The sequence below is a fragment of the Gallinula chloropus genome (genome assembly GCF_964237585.1).
Source record: "Gallinula chloropus genome assembly, chromosome: 3".
In the NCBI taxonomy this organism is placed as follows: domain Eukaryota; kingdom Metazoa; phylum Chordata; class Aves; order Gruiformes; family Rallidae; genus Gallinula; species Gallinula chloropus.
Window position 1 is genome coordinate 107,460,155 of NC_140087.1, and position 18,215 is coordinate 107,478,369.

General features: G+C 46.0%; 1 protein-coding gene across 1 annotated transcript; it reads right to left on the reverse strand.

Moving 5' to 3' along the window:
* Positions 1-701: 701 nt before the first annotated feature.
* PDIA6 (protein disulfide isomerase family A member 6) lies at positions 702-15,938 on the reverse strand. The gene is made up of 13 exons (XM_084262144.1): positions 15,890-15,938; positions 12,985-13,126; positions 11,580-11,637; positions 10,144-10,270; positions 9,769-9,875; positions 8,207-8,340; positions 7,685-7,799; positions 5,909-6,049; positions 5,073-5,157; positions 4,906-4,978; positions 3,783-3,941; positions 1,843-1,939; positions 702-1,178 (listed from the first exon to the last, which is right to left on the reverse strand). Exons 1-13 carry the CDS (start codon positions 15,921-15,923, stop codon positions 1,110-1,112), a joined length of 1,341 nt encoding a protein of 446 aa, XP_084118270.1. The 5' UTR covers positions 15,924-15,938; the 3' UTR covers positions 702-1,109.
* Between the last annotated feature and the right edge of the window lie 2,277 nt (positions 15,939-18,215).

The following is an 18,215-nucleotide window of genomic DNA, read 5'->3' on the forward strand; positions in this document are numbered from 1 at the left end:
CAGTTGGCCACCAATGGTTCTTGTCCCATCTTTCTTAGGAATGAGGTACAGCCATTCTCTTACTGGCACCAGATGACACCTATCCCTATTTCCTTGAAAGGAGGGGAAAGGCTCAGTTCCATTATTCCTTACTTATAAAAGAGCTGGTTGCTTCACTAGACATGGAGAACAACAGAATAATGGTATTTTTATTTATAAAAAGCAGCAGCAACCATCCCTAATTCCCCTTCCAAGGAAATAGTAATTTCAAATCAAAATAATGCCAGATGGGAAGTGAAGAAACATTACATCCAACTTGCTGGACAACACTCTGGAGTTTCTCCATTAGCATCTGGAAACCTTCATGCCCTAAACCAAGGATTAGCTTCACTGCTAATCCTGAGGAAAAGACCAAGAACTCCTGGTGTCTCCCACTGCAGCAGCAACCCCACTTCCATTGAATTAATAATCTTACAAAGTCTGGCACAAAAAGAGAAAGCCCCTGAGAAGGAATAGGAGAAGGAAGACTAAAGAGCACTGAAACTAAGATTGTCTAATCAGGCTTTGGGCCAAACTGTTGAGACCGTTCACAGCAACGGGGTGGTTGAGGACTCCCCTCTGCACCAGCCTCTGTCCTACAAGGTCATTTTTCAAGAGTCATCCAAAATAAGATAGCTTTTATCATGTGCACCTTTGTTACTCTATACAAGACTAACACTGTGTGTCAAAAATATTCTGGTTTATTCTTTAATTGAAACAGAAGCTGACCAAGTTCCACCTCCATGAAAAAAAGTCACATTTAAAATTGGTTACGCTAACAGCCTCCAGTAACACTCAAACAGCACACTATCAACAAAACAAAACCCAAGATGTTCCAAAGAAATATCCATGTTGTCCTCAAAATATTTGTTACACAGAATACAATCAAGTTTACTGGTTATGACAATTCATAGAATTTCTGCAATGTTTTCTTGAGATGTGTACAGTTCACTGCTGCAGTGCATCGAATAGCACAGTGTGTCATGTGCTACTTCTCCATTAAAAAGGCCACTGGAATATCCATCTGATTGTGAGCCAGGCTGCCAACTGCTGCACAAACTCTCTCAAGAAAAGAAAGTTTCCTGAAGATCTCACAGCTCATCTTTATCCCAGTCATCCAGATCCACATCACTGAGATCGATGTCATCTTCAACCGGCAGCTGTGGAAAGGGAAGGTTGTGAGCACACGTTCAGACGTGCTTAGCCCTGGACATCACTGACTTTGGAAGGTGCTTGCTTCACCCTGAGAGTAAAGCTCCCACCTGACACCTCTTCCACTCTCTCAAAGCATATCAAGCACAGGACAAGTGGTTGGAGTTCAGACTAAAAGGTTGTTTTCTGTTATAAACACTTCAGAAAAAGGCAGCTACAGATAAAACACACACTCCAGCAGCTGACATGGTTTAATTCCATTTGAAGTACAAAGGATTGTAGTAACTTTGGGGTTTTTTTATAGCAACATCAAACCCTAAGAACAAAACTTAATCACTGTGTTATTACAGAGGCTTTACCTTATCAAACTTTCTGACATAGACTTTGATGGTAAGGTCAGCAGGTAATCACACTACCACCTCCCTTACCCAGCACGGGCAATAACAGGTTCAGACTGCATCCCAACAGCTCAGCAGGAGCATCTGTCCTCAGTGTCAGGTGACAAACCCGGTGTTTGGTCTGGTGGCAGAATTTAGATAATGGGAAACCACCACCACAGCTTGCCACGAGCTCTGGAGAGCTAAAACTCTCACACTGCCAGTTCTCAGTTACTCTATCCAGCCACTTCTGACCCTAGAAAGCCACAGCACAGAGAGATGGAGCACTTCTTACCTCACCATCTTTGCCATCCCAAGGTTCAACTGAATGAATTTTAGGGAATGCTCCACCACCCACAGGTGCTGTAGAGCCACGACCAACAGACAGTTCCCTAGGAAAAACAAGTTTAATTAAAGAAGTTTCTTCACTATCCAGCCACGTGGAACAGTGCTTGCTGTATCTCTCAAAGCACATTAAGTGTCTGGAAGCAAAGTTTTTCTAGTAGAGAAGCAGAAAATGAGAAAGAGCCCTTAAAGCAACACACTGAATTTACAATTGGATCCAAGGAAACAAACAGCGAGCTACACTGGTTTGTATTTCAGCAGTGCCCCTTGTAACACTCAAGCAAACAGCCCCTTTTGTCTGTCACTTGAGGATACAACTCTGTTTTGGAAGTCACCCACAACTGTTACTTGAAATCACTAGGGATTTCTTCAGTGGACTCTAAGCCTCCATGGATTACAATGAGCACAACGAGGTAAAAAGCTGCAGCTTTGAGACAGCCCATCTTGCACTTGCTAGTTTAGGCTTTTTGAGCAACCCTAACTTTAAAATCCTTAATTGCTAACCCCCTGGCATTCTTTCAGAGGCAAATAAAAGAAAGTAAGCATAGACTCCACCTAGGGAGCAATGATTTTTATGCTCCTCTCAGTGCTTGATTCCTTACTTTCAGTCCCCACTGTTGAGACTGCCTATTAGATTACAAAAACTGCCGAGTTAACAGCCAGCTACACCAACTGCCATTGTACCATGTTCAGCTGAGCTGTGCTGCCTGGAAAAGTGTCAAGCAAAAGATTACTCCACCGAGTATTGCTCTGTAGTAAGACAACACCTAACCTATTATCTAATGCAATATAAGCTGTTCAGTTGGCTGCTATGTCCTGAAGCACCAGCCACCCTAACGAGGGGAGGCTTCCCTAAGATGGATTTTATAGGCTAAGAAAATTTGCCATGTCTGAGAAAGGCAGATATTTCTCAAATGTGTATTACTACAGCCTTGCTAGTATTACTCTTCTTGCATCCAAATCCTGTATTTCACTTGATGGTCTGAGAACGTTCCCTTTTTGGCATTAAGAAGAAAGCCTGGTCACCTACACAGGCAGAGAACATTAGCACTGTGCCCACTGATGCAGCAAAAAGAGGGTTCAATTAACAGCAAGCTGAGGAGAGGCTGTTGTACTTCCTTTGGCCATTCTGACTGCCCTTTGCCATTCTCCAAGCAAGACCCTCAATGGCTGTTGCACACCTTATGGCAGCTGGTGCTTCACCTGGAAGCAAAACTTTCACTCTGACCATGCTTGAGCAACAGCTTAAGTTGCTCTGATGCAGTGCTGCTGCCTTCTGTCCTCCTCCCCACTTCCCTTCCCCATTCAATTCTCAGCACTGGCTCTTGCCCAGCTACGCAATAGGCTACACAAGAGCTGAGCAGAGCGCTACAACTTTTCAGATGGGTTGCTAGAGCTCCTCCAATTAGTTTATCATATGCCAGGGGAATGGGAAAGGGGAAGGAAGACAGAACCAGACCAGAAAGATGAAAAGCAGCAGACAGCAGAACCTCAAGAACCTCAGCAGCACCTGTCTAGGTTCCCAAACTGAGCACTTTCAATTCCTAATCAGAATGCACCATTTGAATTTCATATTATCAACTACCAAATCCCATTTGTTTCCCGGGTTACCAGAGAAACAGAATTTTTTCAAGATCAAAGCTCAGTTCTGTTTTCAAGCCGTTTTCAGAAGGCATGCTAAAGCTACCAATAAAGTCTAAACATCCCACTTCTTGAGTCTACCTTTATACAATGGGCAGAGACTCCTTTATCAGTGGCAAACCTCACTGAAATAATTCCCTTACTTCAGTGAATACTCATCTTAATTCTCCTAATGTGAGAGTCTTGTCTGATCCAATAGGGCCTGGTTTTGGTATAAAGAAATATTTAAGCCACTTAAAGACATCATACCTGAGAAACTCATTAATCCCTTGCTCACTGAATGATCCTTTCAGAAGGGCAAATTTCATCTTCCGAGCATTAACAGCTGCCATTGCTGGATACCCAAAGCCTCCGATCCCCAAAGAGCTCTCGAGATCCGACTGAGCACCTGCTTCTGTCCACAGCCACCTTAAGGAAAGGATAGAAAATAATCAGAATAAGCACTACAATCAATCACCACACACATCCTGCAACCCTGCAGAGTTCAAGCCAGGCTCTGAACTTCCCCTGGCAGTTACAGCTGTTATGGAGGTCAGCAGGGAACGGCAGAGTGCCGATCTCAAACCATGCAGCTGAAAAAAGCCCCCTGAATAGGACCTATGGGCCAGCCCCATGCTCACAGACACTGAAAACTGGATCAGAAGAAAAGCCAGGGAAGGGTCCAGAGGAAAAAACCCACAAGTGTTACCCACAGGAACAAATTGCTGCACTTGGCCTACATTAAGATTTGAGATGGCTCAAGTCACAGATCTAAATGTGACAAAGGACTGCTCAAATCCCTCTGTAGAGGATTTCTGGCTGAAGACTGCAAGACCAGTATTGCCCTCAGTATTAATTCCTCACTGGTCAGGTCTCAGTTCCTCTAACCCTTAAGCAGTCTCATGAGGAACCTCTGAAATTGCCTAATCTTGGTATTTCCATGCTTTCATGGCATTTTGCCCCCTTTTCACAGCAGTGTTTCAGAACAACTATGACTTCTCAGAGATCCTAACCTCTTCTAACTTGAGAAGAGGAAGGCAATGCTTACTGGCCTGCTTCTTTGAGAACATGAAATTTGTTAGACAACTGCAATTTTTTTTCAGAATTGTCCTGAATGCCAGTATGACTACTGAAAACTAGAGACAATCTGACCTCATTCACACTGATATATCACTTGTAAACACAGGATTTGAGATGGATGAAACAAGCAAACCAATTAGCAGCTTGTTCTAAAGCCACAGCATTCCCTACCCAGTACAGCTCATGAGATACATCGCCCTGAACAAGGCACAACTTTTGTCTGCAGACACATCACTACCATAGAAATTCTATCCTTTTACCTCTAAGAACGCTCACATCTTTTCCAAGAAAAACAGTCTACAGTGACACTTACCCCCACATTTTCTTTTTGTATTTTTCAGCCATTTTTAACATGACATCCAGGTAAGAATTCCTCCCTGAAGCTCCTGTTTGTTAGGCAGAATTGAACAAGTTAAAAAAACACAACTACATGCTTTAAGTGACAAATTCATACAGAAATCTGCTTGTGGGTGTATCTACCTGTGTCAAGAATATGAGGCAGGACAGAAATGATGCAGAGCTGATGAGCGTCACAGGTACTCTTCAGAACATCCTCACTAATTATCTAGGAGAAAGCAGCAGAAAGCCAGTAAGAGGAAGGCTTGGTTACCCAGCATTTCACTCCTCTTCTCTACATCAGTGATCTCCAAACTTTGAGTGTGCTACCAGTAAAAACATTTGTAAGCACACAGCCCTGATATATGCCTATCAATTATAGCCACACATACTGCTGTACTAACGCTATGCACAACAGAAGGCATACAGAAAACAGGCATTTTTGAAAGATTAAGTTTTACAGTATCCTTTAAATTTATTAATAGTACAATTTTTTCTTCCTGCACCCTAATGGATTGTCCCAAAAGTGGGGTACAAACAAGACAACTGATTATCATTTCAATCTACCAACATCACTCTGAAACCAGAAAGTCACCATATAGAGTAGAGCTTTTTAGACAAAAAACAAGATTAGTCATCATGCAACCTCTAGTGGACAGCTTACAAGTGACAACACCCTGCCCTCTTCTTTCAAGAGGAAAAAGAGAACAGAACCCAAACTTCTCCTCAAGAGAAGATTCAGACTACCCAGCCCCTGTCAGTGCCTTGGCAGTATCATTCTGATCATCTTTCAGTGAACAAGTTCACAGTAAAAAATAAGTAACAGGTGAATTAGCAAGCTTGATACTTCATGTCATCCTTGACATTCTGCTGCAAAACAGCATGCAAGCACCACACTCAGGCTATTTATAATGAATATAGTAAAAACTGCTGCTAAGGACATGGTGGAAAAGCAGTTTGAGAAGCTGATGTAGAGGTACCTCCAGGAGCTCAGGTGGTGGGGCATTATCAGAAAACAGATCCAGAGCACGAGCAGTGATATCAGATCTAGTTCTGCCACCATCATAATCAACAGGTTCTTCTCCCTTCTGGAAGATTTTAATTGTGGGAAATCCACGAATCTGCAAGACAAGTTTAAACCATCATTAGCTCAAATCTGATTATTTATGGAGGAAGTTGTCTGCTACTCTGATGGATTCTGGATTAAGAGAAAGGGATGTAATTTAACACATACATGGATCAAGTCTCAGAACACGTAAAGATTTCACTACACCCAATTTTGCAGCTTCCTACTTGCCCAACAATTCAAAACAAGGCTAACATACACTGAAACACTGTTTTACACTCAGGCCTGCTGCTGATTCAGCTCAGTTTAGAAGCACCAAGCACTGCAGGCTTCAGTACCAAGAAGACTAACTGAACTCACTGTACATTAGCTTCCTGATTTGCCTGTGGGGCGACAGGACTGTGCCTACAAGGCAACAAATGGACCATAAGCTGCCTCTGCTGCACTTCCAGTAAAACTTGCTCAGTCTTCCTGCTGACTTACAGGGCAGCAAAGCAGCACACTAAGTCCACATACTCTACTACTGAAGAGTATCAGTTCATTTTGGGCCCACAGAACAGCTGATCTGTGCAGCTAAATTGTTGGAGTGATCCCTGATAACTGGCTCTAAGATGGGTGTTCTGAAGATGCCCAGCCAGTCATTAGTCATTAGAGAGACACCTCTGATTTCAAATGATAAAACTGTAAGAGACTTTATGGAAATAAACAGCCTGTTTCATCAGAAACAACCAGATTAATTCCTTCCTCCTCAATTTATTAATATTTTTATTGACATTCAGAGATGAATTGTGGAAGAGTGGTATGTGTTGCTTAAGTATTTGGGCTAAAGGCAATATTAAGCAGTACTAGATTAAGCAACAGTTTAGAAAGCATTAAAAGGGATACTCTGCTGGTTTAGTCATGGACTAAGTGAATTCAGTATTTGTGGACTTTAAGAGACATTTTATAAGGGTGGTCAATAGACTGAGGGAGTGATAGCTGCATTATACCAAAGGATGGTAAAGGGGGTGGTGGTTAAGGAGGCTGCACTGAATATCATGATACCCAAGTATGGTGTAAATGATATGGAATAAGGGGTGGAGAATGTGCTGGTTTTGGCTGGGGTAGAGTTAATTTTCTTCATAGCAGTTGGCATGGGGCTGTGGCTTGAATTTGTGCTGGAGTCAGGGATGTTTCTATTACAGCTGAGCAGTGCTTACACAGATCCAAGGCCTTTTCTGCTTCTCACCCCACCCTTGAGTGGGCTGCAGGTGCACAAAGAGTTGTGAGGGGACACAGCTGGGACAGCTGATCCCCACTGACCAAAGGGATATTCCATAACATATGACATCACGCTCAGCACATAAATCTGGGGGAAGAAGGAAGAAGGTGGGGGATGGATGTTCTGAGTGATGCCATTTGTCTTCAAGTCACCATTAGGCATGACAGAGCTCTGCTTTCCTAGAGATGGCTGAACACCCACCTGCCCATAGGAAGTTCCTTGGTTTGCTTTGCTCATATGCAGCTTTTAGTTTACCTATTAAATTGTCTTTATTTCAACCCATGAGTTCTCTCACTTAATCCTTTGATTCTCTCCCTATCCTGCCACGGGGAAGTGAGCATGTGGGGCTTAGCTGCTGGCTGAAGCTAGACCACAACAGTGACTACTAGAGGTGGAGAAGCACTTGTAACCACTGCAGAGCACACTCACCCCATATCGGCTTGCCAGCACCTGATTGACAGTTGCATCTACTGCAGCCAGCTTTACTTTTCCCTTTGTTTGTTCCTTCACCTCCGTGGCAGCAGCTGCCCATTCTGGCTCCAAGCTGAAAAACAAAGAGTACAAGTCCTCTTCAGCTCTCAGAGCTACCAGAAGCATAGCACATCCCAACATTTTGTGGCATACTCTACTCCAGAAAAAACCCCAACTTTCTGCAGATGACAGCTAGGAGGGTTATTTCAAATGAGACTGAAGTCCTGCATCTGAAGGAATGAAAAGGTTAACGTAACTTATGGATCTTACTTCCATTGGTAACAGGGAATTTTACTGTTAAGGAAAAGCACAGCCAGAGCAGCACCAAGGTGCCCTGAGAGGGAGAAGCCCACACAGTTTTATTAAAACACCTTACTGAAAACCCCACTTCTGATGCAAGGTCCCCTTTAGGGAATTAAGGGTACTTCTTAAAAACAAGCACTCATGGGAACTGAGCTGTCAAAGAAAAACCTCATTTACTTTTTGCAGTGCCCACACCACGGGGCATAAAACTCCACCATCCACACATCATCACTATTTAGGACGTTCTTATCAAAGCTGTCATCAGTCAGCTCAATCACATCCTTCTTATCTCCACCTCCTCTCTCTTGACCCTGTAAGAAACAAAACAGACCCTCACATTAGTAACCAAGATTGGTCTCCCACATAAGCCACCTCCTACATGTCATGCTGTACCAAACAGTCATTATGTGAGATACAAAACAGACACTGGTAGGTCATACAACTTTCCTGTTCTAGAACCAACAATACACACAGCTTACTCCCACAGCACTTCCAACAAGCAGCAAGTAAACCTTCTCTCAAAAAAAGACCAAAACAAGCAGCATAAACTGACTAACCAAGACAATGTGGGAACACTTCCCCACCTCTTCATGCTCTGATCTGTTCAAGAGCAAAGTGCTCTCCAACCCCCCCCAGCCCACTGTGCCCTGATTTCCAGGCAAAACAGAACACCTGAGAGTGTAACAGACACCACAGGGTACAGCCCACCCAGGTCTTCTATCTGGACAACCTGAGAATGTTGGAGTATACTTACTCAGTGAATCAGAAACAGCAGTAGGAGCCAGCAGCTTTTCAATTTACCCTCAGGGTAAAAGCTGGCAAGCCAACTCAGAAGCACACTACCAAATTAACAAAAACCTCACCCACCTACCTTAGGTTAGAACTAGGCAGATGGCACCTCAACGAGCTAGAGAATGGGGCTAACAGGGACCTCAACATGCAAAGGGAAATGCAAAGTCTTGCTCCTGGTTATGAATAACCCCATGCACCAGTACATGCACTAACTGGAAAGCAACTTTTCAGAGAGGGACCTGAGGTAGACAAGCTGAACACGAGCCAGAAATGCACCACTGTGGCAGAGGCAGCCAACAGCTTCCTGAGCTGCTTTAAGGAGAGAGCTGCCAACAGGTGTGGGGAGGCAATCTTTCTGCTCAGCACTATGTAAAACAACTGGAGTGCTGGATCCAGTTCTGGGCTGCCCAGCATGAGGGGTGTGCACACACCGAAGCAAGTCCAGCCAAGGGGAAAAGCTGATTATGGGCTTTGAGTATCTGACATTCAATGAGAGGTTAAACCTGGGATTGCTCAGCTGGAGGGAAGACTCACTGTGAATCCTATCTGTGTATACTCCCTTCCACTCAAGGATTTAAAGAAAACAAAGACTCTTCTCTCCAGTGCCCAGCAACATGACAAAAAAGCGTAAGTTGAAATACACGAATTCCACTGAAACAGGAAAAAAACACTTTTCTTTTGTGAGGGTGGTCAAATACTGGAACAGGTTGCCCAAAGAATGTAGTCTGTGTAGAGCCTCAGTCCTTGGAGAGACATACAACTTCATGGGACAAAGCTCAGAGAAATCTGCTCTAGCTGACCCTACACTAGACAGGGGGCTAGACTAGACAACCTCCAGAGGTCCCTTCCAACTTCAAGTTTTGTGAACAGAGCAAGGAGCACAAGCCCTCATCTCCTGCACAGGACAGCCTCTAGTTGAAGACAAACCCACCCACTCCCCCAAATACCTGTTTCCCAGAACTATATCCTCCACTTCTGCCACTAAGACGGTCTTTCACCAGGGACCGAAGAGCACTTAGAGCAGCGTCGACAATGGCATCGCTTGTCCTGCCACCTGCAAAGCAGCAAAACAACAGCTTAAAGCCTCAAAAGGATGGTTTAAGGCAGCCTCTGACTTAACTTCCACCAACTACAAACTGCAGGGAGGACTGTACGTCCAAACTAAGACATGTACGGTTCAGTCAAGTCCCACCCACATATGCCTCAGTTACTACAAGCACTAGACAGGAAGGAAAGCCTACACAAGGCATCATTAATGGCTACTGTATTTACTCCTTCAGAGAAGTTTACACACACAACACATGTAAGAGCAGCACAATTACCCTGATAATCCTCCGCTTTGTTTTTGTTGGCTCCAAATATCTTGATAGTTGGAAATCCTCTGACTCCATACTGTCCACCCAAGGACTGATGCTTATCTGCATCTACTGCACCTACTTTCACTACACCCTGTGGAAGTAAAAATAAAAACTAAGACATGATTTCTACAGTGGTTTAACACACTGTCGTGGTTTCACCCCGGCTGAGAGCCGAGATCCACACAGCTGCCTGCTCCTTAAAGGAAAAGAGGAGGGGAAGAGGGAAGAGGAGGGTGAGAGGCAAGGGAAGAGAAAAGGAAGTGGCAAATAACCCCAAAACCAAGAAACTAAGAGGCCCGTGGGTTGGGATAAGGATAGTTTACTAAGATAACAGAAAGATAAAATATAACAATGCTAACAGGACTTTAGAGCAAATATATATGAAGCTGTTGATACACAATGCAGTTTCTCACCAAACCACACAGCTCAGGCCGTGCCACCCAGAGCCGTCCCAGAACCCGACCGTCCCCCAAGAACCGCGCGTCCCGGAGCCACCCCAGACCTTCCTCCCGTCAGCCCCCGATATCCTGGGCAGGACGTAACTGGCATGGAATAGTCTCTTTGGCCAGCCTGGGTCACCTGTCCTGGCTTCGCCCCTCCTTTCTCATAAATAGAGAAATACAAAGAGCTGAGAAAGTCCTTGACTGTCTGACAGCAACTAGAAACATCAGGGTGTTATCAGCACTACTCCCATTTTAACTCCCAAACACAGCATTCCATCTGCTGCTACAAATGAAGTTAACTCCATCCTGACCAAAACCAGGACACACACTTAATATTCTGTGCATGCCAGAGAGAAAGAGAGAGTTATTAGGAGGTTAAGAAATCAGTCACCAAAAGAGAGATGCTTTCTCTTGACAAACTAAATTTTCAGTTGTTTGGGATTGTATTAGTTGTGGGTTTTTTTTTTTTTTTTTTATAAAGAGGAATATATTTTACACAGGCAGGAGCTCAGCAAATCATTATATGACCAGGCTTTCTGTAATTAAAAAATATTCATCACCAACAGCTTCCAAAGCCGTGTTCATATGTTCAGTTCATGCTGTTCTTGTACTTCAGGGGCAGGTGACAGTACAACACGAAGAGAGAAACATGCTATTTTAGGAGATGACTGGATTCTCATGTCTTCTGGTGTTGTGAAAAGCAGCCCTGAAAACAGTAATGGGAATTCACAGGCACAGAGCTGACCTCCTTCCTCTACAATTCAATGGCTTCCTTTAAAAAAGAAAAAACCCCACAAAACATGCTGACTAAGTCCCTTTGACTGGCCACTTCCCGGACAGGACAAGTGATACAGTTTTGGGGACCAAACCCTACCTCTGTGTTCCCAAGCAAAGATGACAAACAGCCAAACTCTCCTCAACCTAGAGCCACAAGCACATGTCAAAGGTTAAACTTACTTTTAATGCTGTTGCTGCTTTCTTCCATTCAGGAGTTAGCCTTTGACAGTGACCACACCTTTTAGAAAAAAACAGAAGAGTAATTGACATTCAGATCTGATAACTGCAAACTACTTCACGAAGCACAGAGCAGCCTTGTTGGGTTTGCAGTTACAGAGCAGCCACTTGCAGCAAGCTGCTCGAGACTTAAGGTCTACTCATGAAGAGGGGAAGAGGTTATGCCACAACACACATCACTAACTTCTGAAGAAAACCCCCCTCTGCACATTACTTAAGTGCATGCTGCCCCCCCTGCCCTCCCACCAAAAGCTACCTGGCTTTCTTAAAAGATGGGCAAACATGAGCATCAAAACCCAAAAATTTGCACACCAGTCTGCTCACTGCAAGCTGAAACAGACCTGTGACAAGGCCTAGAAAAGTTATTGTAGAGGTAACTTCTTAACTAGAAAAGCAATGTGTGGCATAGCATCTCCTGGAGGTGTCTGGGGGAAGATACCAACAATTGACTGGAGACTGGTGTATAATCACATCAACACAAGCATGCAGGAGAAGAGGAGCTGCCAATTTACAGATACCTGTTCTGCACTTCACTGTCATTACTCTATAAAGCTTCCTGCTGCAAGGACAGCAAGCTTTCCCCTACACCCCTCAGCCCTGACACAGTCAGGCTGTTACAGTGCAGTTTTGGATGGCAATATCATAGAAGATTTATGCCAAGGTGGAATATACACTGGACATGAGCACAATGGCAGATACAGATGCTAAATTAAGATGCACAAAGGTAGCATTTCTCAATGAAAAACCAGGAATTCTAAATGCAAATTCAGATCTGTGATTTCACATCAGTACAGAGTTCAGAGACAGAAGCAAGGGGCCTTCTCACCTACTGCACTTTGACCAGTCATTTAATAGTAATTCCAGTAGAAGAGATGAAGTACCAAAATACTTAACATTTTCATAGAATACCGGATCATAAGGGACCTCAAGGATCATCTGGTCCAACTTTTCTTGCTAAACCAGTATAGGTAAGATGGCCCCAGCACTCTGCCCAGGCAAATCTTAGTGTCCAGTGTTGGGGAATCCACCGCTTCCATGGAGAGACTATTCCAATGGCTGACTGTTCTCATTGTGAAAGTTTTCCTCTTGCATCCAGTCACGATCTCACCAGGAGTAACTTGTGCCCCTTACACCTCACCTTTTCAAGTGACCACAGTTCCTACCTTCTTCTCCCTGGTGAGGCTGTTTAAAATAGGAATCCCAACTACAGTTATTTCACTAGTCACAAAACTATCACACCAGTAACTGTCCTGCCAGCAACTGAATGAAACCCTGGACTGTTCAGCACCGAGTTTGTATGTTTCTGCTCCATCATACCAGCAAGCCAGTATGCAGCTGTAACTCTTACCATGGGGCATAGAACTCCACAAGCCACAGGCTGTCACTCTGAATGACTTCCTTGTTGAAGTTAGTTGGTGTTAGCTCGATCACATCATCGCTGGCCGAATACAAACTGTTAACTGCCAGGAATAACGTGCAGCTCACTGTGCCTAAAACAAAAAGCAAAGCAATCAGCATTTTTACAGAACATTTCTGATTCTCCTGTTGACATGGCCAAATCATCTCCCCACCCCCTGCAAATCAGCAGGGGAAAGAAGAAGAAAAAAAAAAGGTTATTCCAGTTTGACCAGAAAAAAAAAAAAGTTAAAGCAAAAATATATGCTTCTCACCCTCACAGAGATCATGATTCCATAGAATGATGCAGTACATTGTCTGTGCCTAGAGCTATCTGGAGTTACACCATTCTTTCTCCAGTAATCCAAAGAGCATTCTGTCAAAGCTGTTACCCTAACTACTGTTGGTACAAGACCCCACCGATCAGCTACTTTTTATTTTGGTTTTTTTCCTCATAACAGCTCCTAAGCCAAATGCCCACATCTTGCATAGGAGGCTTTCAAACACATCCCTCATAGGATCATTTAATGCAGGACTGTTTCAACTACTCTTAGTACAGTTACATTGATTTCAGGACCAGCACTTGATGCACTGGTAGCATAAGGAGCTCCTTCATTCTTGCTCATGAGGAATGTGGTCTGCCATTGATTTCTCTCTAGCAACAGACTGGAGAACACCAGCTAACAGCTCTGGTTAACAAATCCAGCACTCCTAGAATGCTAAGAAAAGTATTACCAAGAAAATTGCTTTCTTTTAGAAAAGGCTTCATACTTCTCGATCATAGAATGGTTTGGGTTGGAAGAGACCTTAAAGATCATCAAGTTCCAACCCCCCTGCCATGGGCTGGGAGGGGGCACACCTCTCACTAGACCAGGCTGCTAGGGCTCCAAGTATATTACTGCTTGAGACTCTACATACATATAAAACCTTGCAATCCTTCCTTCTACCAAGTCAGAGATTGAAAAATGACTCAATAGATGACAAGCATCTCTTCACCAAATCCAATTAACAAACAACTTTTATTAATCTGCAAAAGCCTGGGCTCAGACATAGAAGTTGTAACTAGGCAAAAAATAGTTAGCTTCACTGCAAGTGGTTAGTAACTTGAATAAGGAGCTGCACATTCTCTCAAGACTGACCATGTGAGGAAGATACAGTTCGGTGATGCAGAAACTACATCACACGGTACAGACTGCACAGCAACACCCATGCTTTGTCAGTTCCGCTCAAGAAAAGCCAGCTTCATTAAACCTATTCTGCAGGTGAGAGAAACTGAAAGAAACAACATCTCCCAGATTGCCCTCCCCCATTTCACCACTCCCCCCAACGGCTTCTTCTAGCCCTAGGACACAACTGCTTTCTTTTGGGGTGATCCTTCCAACACTGTATTTACATATTGGATTGGTTGCCTCCTTTTACTATGCCCACACACAAGCAACACTTCCATCAGCACTGGTCAACTGACTTCAAAGGCGATCCGTGGCTGTCACAGCATGTTACCATGAACTACACCACCAGCTGCCACCGGGGCAGAGTAAGAAACCAAGGATGGAGAAAGCTATAGCCACTCTCAAAAGAGAAACCCTTCTCTAGATGGAATGAGACCATTACATTCAAATCAGCATATTCTGTCATTACCTAAAGATATCCAGGTCAGAATATATTCAGAAGCTGAACAGAATTCACTCAGCCATTTCTGTCTGCTTCAGATAGAGAAGTCCTCTATGCAAAAACACCTGCTAAAAACGTCTCAAACATATGTGGTGAAACTCCCCTCATCAGGTAGCACTGCATGATTTTTTTTAAACTATGACTCATGAACTGGTGGCACAGTTTTCCTTTCTGCACTGAAACAGTCAAGGCTTAATTAATCAGTAGCAAATAAAAACATCGTTTATATACAAGCATCTAAGCCAAGAAAACGCAAAACTGCCCGACAACCTGATTTCAAGAGTTGTTTTCAAACAGAAGTAAACCAGACAGGCAGGAGCACTGTCAACCCAAGGCAGCTCCATGCTGGTATTACCCGCCCTCCTCTGAAAACCAAGTGGCAACGCCGAAGAGCTGTAGAGACAAGCGTGCTACAGAGTACCCAGGGTGACTGCGTGAACTCCCTCCTGAAGGCACCCAGGCCTGCCGCCGCCCAGCCGGGCGTGCTGGACGGGGCCGCCCCACGCGCGCTCGCTGGGCAGGGGCCGTTCCCTTCCGCCCCTTTTGCGGGGCCACCCGCACCTCGGCACCTCTAGAGCGGGGCCCGGGAGGGCTGCTGCACAGGCCCACCCGTCCACTCGGCACCGAAGAGCCGGCAGCTGGGGGATGGGGGGAGGGAGCGCAGCTCCCCACGGGCGCCGCCTTCAGCCACCGCGCTCTTAGCGCCCCGCCAGCGCCAGCCGCAGGCGGGAGCAGCCAGGCAAGCAGGACATCCCCGCTAACCGCCGAGCGGAGCGGGGCCGGCTTACTGCTGGGGGGCAGCGATAAGCACCCCGTCTTTAAGCTCTCGCTTGCGGCTGAGATCCCTGGGCGTGCGGGAACCCCACCGAGCAGGCGGGGCGGGGCACGCCTCTGCCCCCCGCACCAGACGGGGCTCGGACGGGCGCTGCCCGAAACGCGACTCGCGGTGCCCCCCCACCCACAACCCGCGAGTTACCCGGAGAGCGGCCGCACAGCCCGGAGCCCTCGCCCCTCCCCAAGCTGAAAAGATGGCACGGCGGCTCCGCGCCCGGCCGCAGCGGCCTAGCGGCCTGCCTGCCCGCCCCCCACGGCGGCCCCGCACCCCTCGTGGGGCCCGAAGAGGGGGAAGCCGCGGGGCCCCCGCCACCACCGCCCCTTCTTCCCTCCGACCGCCCCGCAGCTCCTACCCCACCAGAGCCGGCCCGCAGCACGCGCCCCCATGGCTGTCCCCCGCTCTCCCGGCCGCCGCTACTAGAGCCTGCGCGCCCCGCCCCCGGCCCACGCGCCGCGCGTTCCCTGCCGTGGCCGCCGGCCATTGGCGGCGCTGGCGCTCGCGCACTGGTGTAGCCAATGGGAGGCGGCCGCGCCAGTCGCTGCGGGGCGCTGGTGGCTGAGGGAGGCTCGGAGGGGCGGGGGAGGAGGCGGTGGAGGGTGGTTGGTTGGCTGTTGGTTGGCTGCCTCTGGCCCGGGGCCGACTCCCGGAGCTGCTGAGGGCAGGAGGGGGGCGGAGGTGTGTCTGGTGAACGGTGCTAGCAGACTGCTCCCCCCCACCCCGGAACACACGCTCTCGGCCCGCTTGTAGCGCCTTGGCAGGGAAGGCCGAGTGCCCCTGCCCGCCCCACGGCCCTGGGGGCTGCCAGGCCGCGGGCTGCAACGCGCGCAGGCCCGTGTTCCGCCCTGCTCGGTGCCCGAGCTTCTCCAAGGGCAAACTAGAGCTTGGCAGTGTAACTCGTGTCACTGCGGAAAGCGGGACTGGCACCTACATCAGGGGAAAAAAATAAATAAAAATGAGAAGCTTGCTTGTAGGAGTATAAATTAGACTAGCTGCATCCGCTGTCGGCCAGGGCAGTGAAAGGAGGGAGGCAGGAGGGAGGGAGGGCTGGTGCGTGCTCGTACAAGTGCTGTTAAAACCTGGGTAACCTGTTTGCAACCAACAGAGCTTTGGAAACTGTGGGCCCATCAGCACAAAAGGTATATGGCGATTTTGTATGAAAAACCAGTGCCCCAGCTCAAAAGTTCTGGAAACAACTGATTCAAAAAGCTGCCTGTTCCCCCAGCCCACCAGTGACTGCACATTGCAGGAGGGTACAGGATCCCTGGGCTGTGGTGTTGGTGGGCATGGATCCAGACAAAGGCTTTTGCACAGCTAGGATTCAATGACTGAGCAGTGATTTTTAGTGTAGCAGTCATAGCTGGGCTTAATGTACCATTGAAATTGAAATTTTCAGCAGTTGGATCTGAAGTGGTCTGAATTTTACCCCCATCCACACACCCAGTACTTCATGCTCAGAAGTAGCACTCTTCTGTACTATTTAGTCCTGCTTTTTAAGAGTATGAAATAGTTAGCACGCTAGTGACAACAGGCAGCCATTTTCACACTGAGGTTGTTTCAGAAATGGAGGGATGGGGATGCATGAAATAAAAATTGTAATCAATGGCTACAAAATGTTGACACCTTGGCATTTCCATCCATTAAAGGTCATTGTACTGAGCAGGAAGGTTCCAGTTTGTGGCAATTCCTAGTTCTTTAGGTAAAACACCTCTCGCCTTTTATTTTCTGACTCCTAAAGCAAACATGAGCTGCTCTGCACACTGTCTTTCCCAAGGGAAACATTTCTCTTATGTTCCACCAGTATAACTGCACTATTGAGCTGTTAGCATGACATTAGCTGCAGGTAAAATCATCAAACCCAGAAATAATTAAAAGATACTTTTATGGTATGTACATTGGCAGAGAAAAATCAATAATTTTAGAGAGGTTGGCTGATAGATAGAACTGCATGGAGGTAGTGCACTTTATTTTTCATCAGTGTCATGCAATAGTAAGTTGAATGGCTGTGCTTAACATTTCTATAGCGCCAAGAATAACGTATTAAAGTACTTACTGCTGAATAGGAAGCTTTTAACACTGATACTTACTGACTCAGTAAATTCCTAGTGAGTTTCTACAGGAAACGAATCTACACCAGGAGCTATCCGACATTTTTATGTGTGTTCTGGAAATACACATAAGATAGTGCTGATAAAACCTGCACCAACGCAAATATTAATAAAGTGATAAGTAACAATGAAGACAGGGCAACGATACTGGGTATTTGATAAATGAGCTGCATTCAGACAAAATGCATTAAGGGGGTTAATGAGATTGCAGGGGCCTTCACTATCTCAGTGAAGACAGTACTTGAATGGAGTCTCTGCAAGAGATTTAGGTGCTGTTTCTCCATTGCAGCATGAACTCCTGCAATATTATTGGCAAAAGTGACTCATGGCTACATAAAAAGGGGGTAATGAAAAGACACTTTTATGCAGTGGTTCATGAGAGGAGTTACTGAGCTCATATTTGAAAATAAAGGTAATTGCAGGGACAGGATTAGACGAGTCTTGGCAGATCTCTGAGGTCAGCAACGCTGTCACAGCAGAGATTGCTCGGTGCATCAGTCTGTGAGAGAGACCTCTCGGATGCATGCAGGGGAGACCGCTGACTCAACACTTGAAATCAGTTACCAGAGAAAG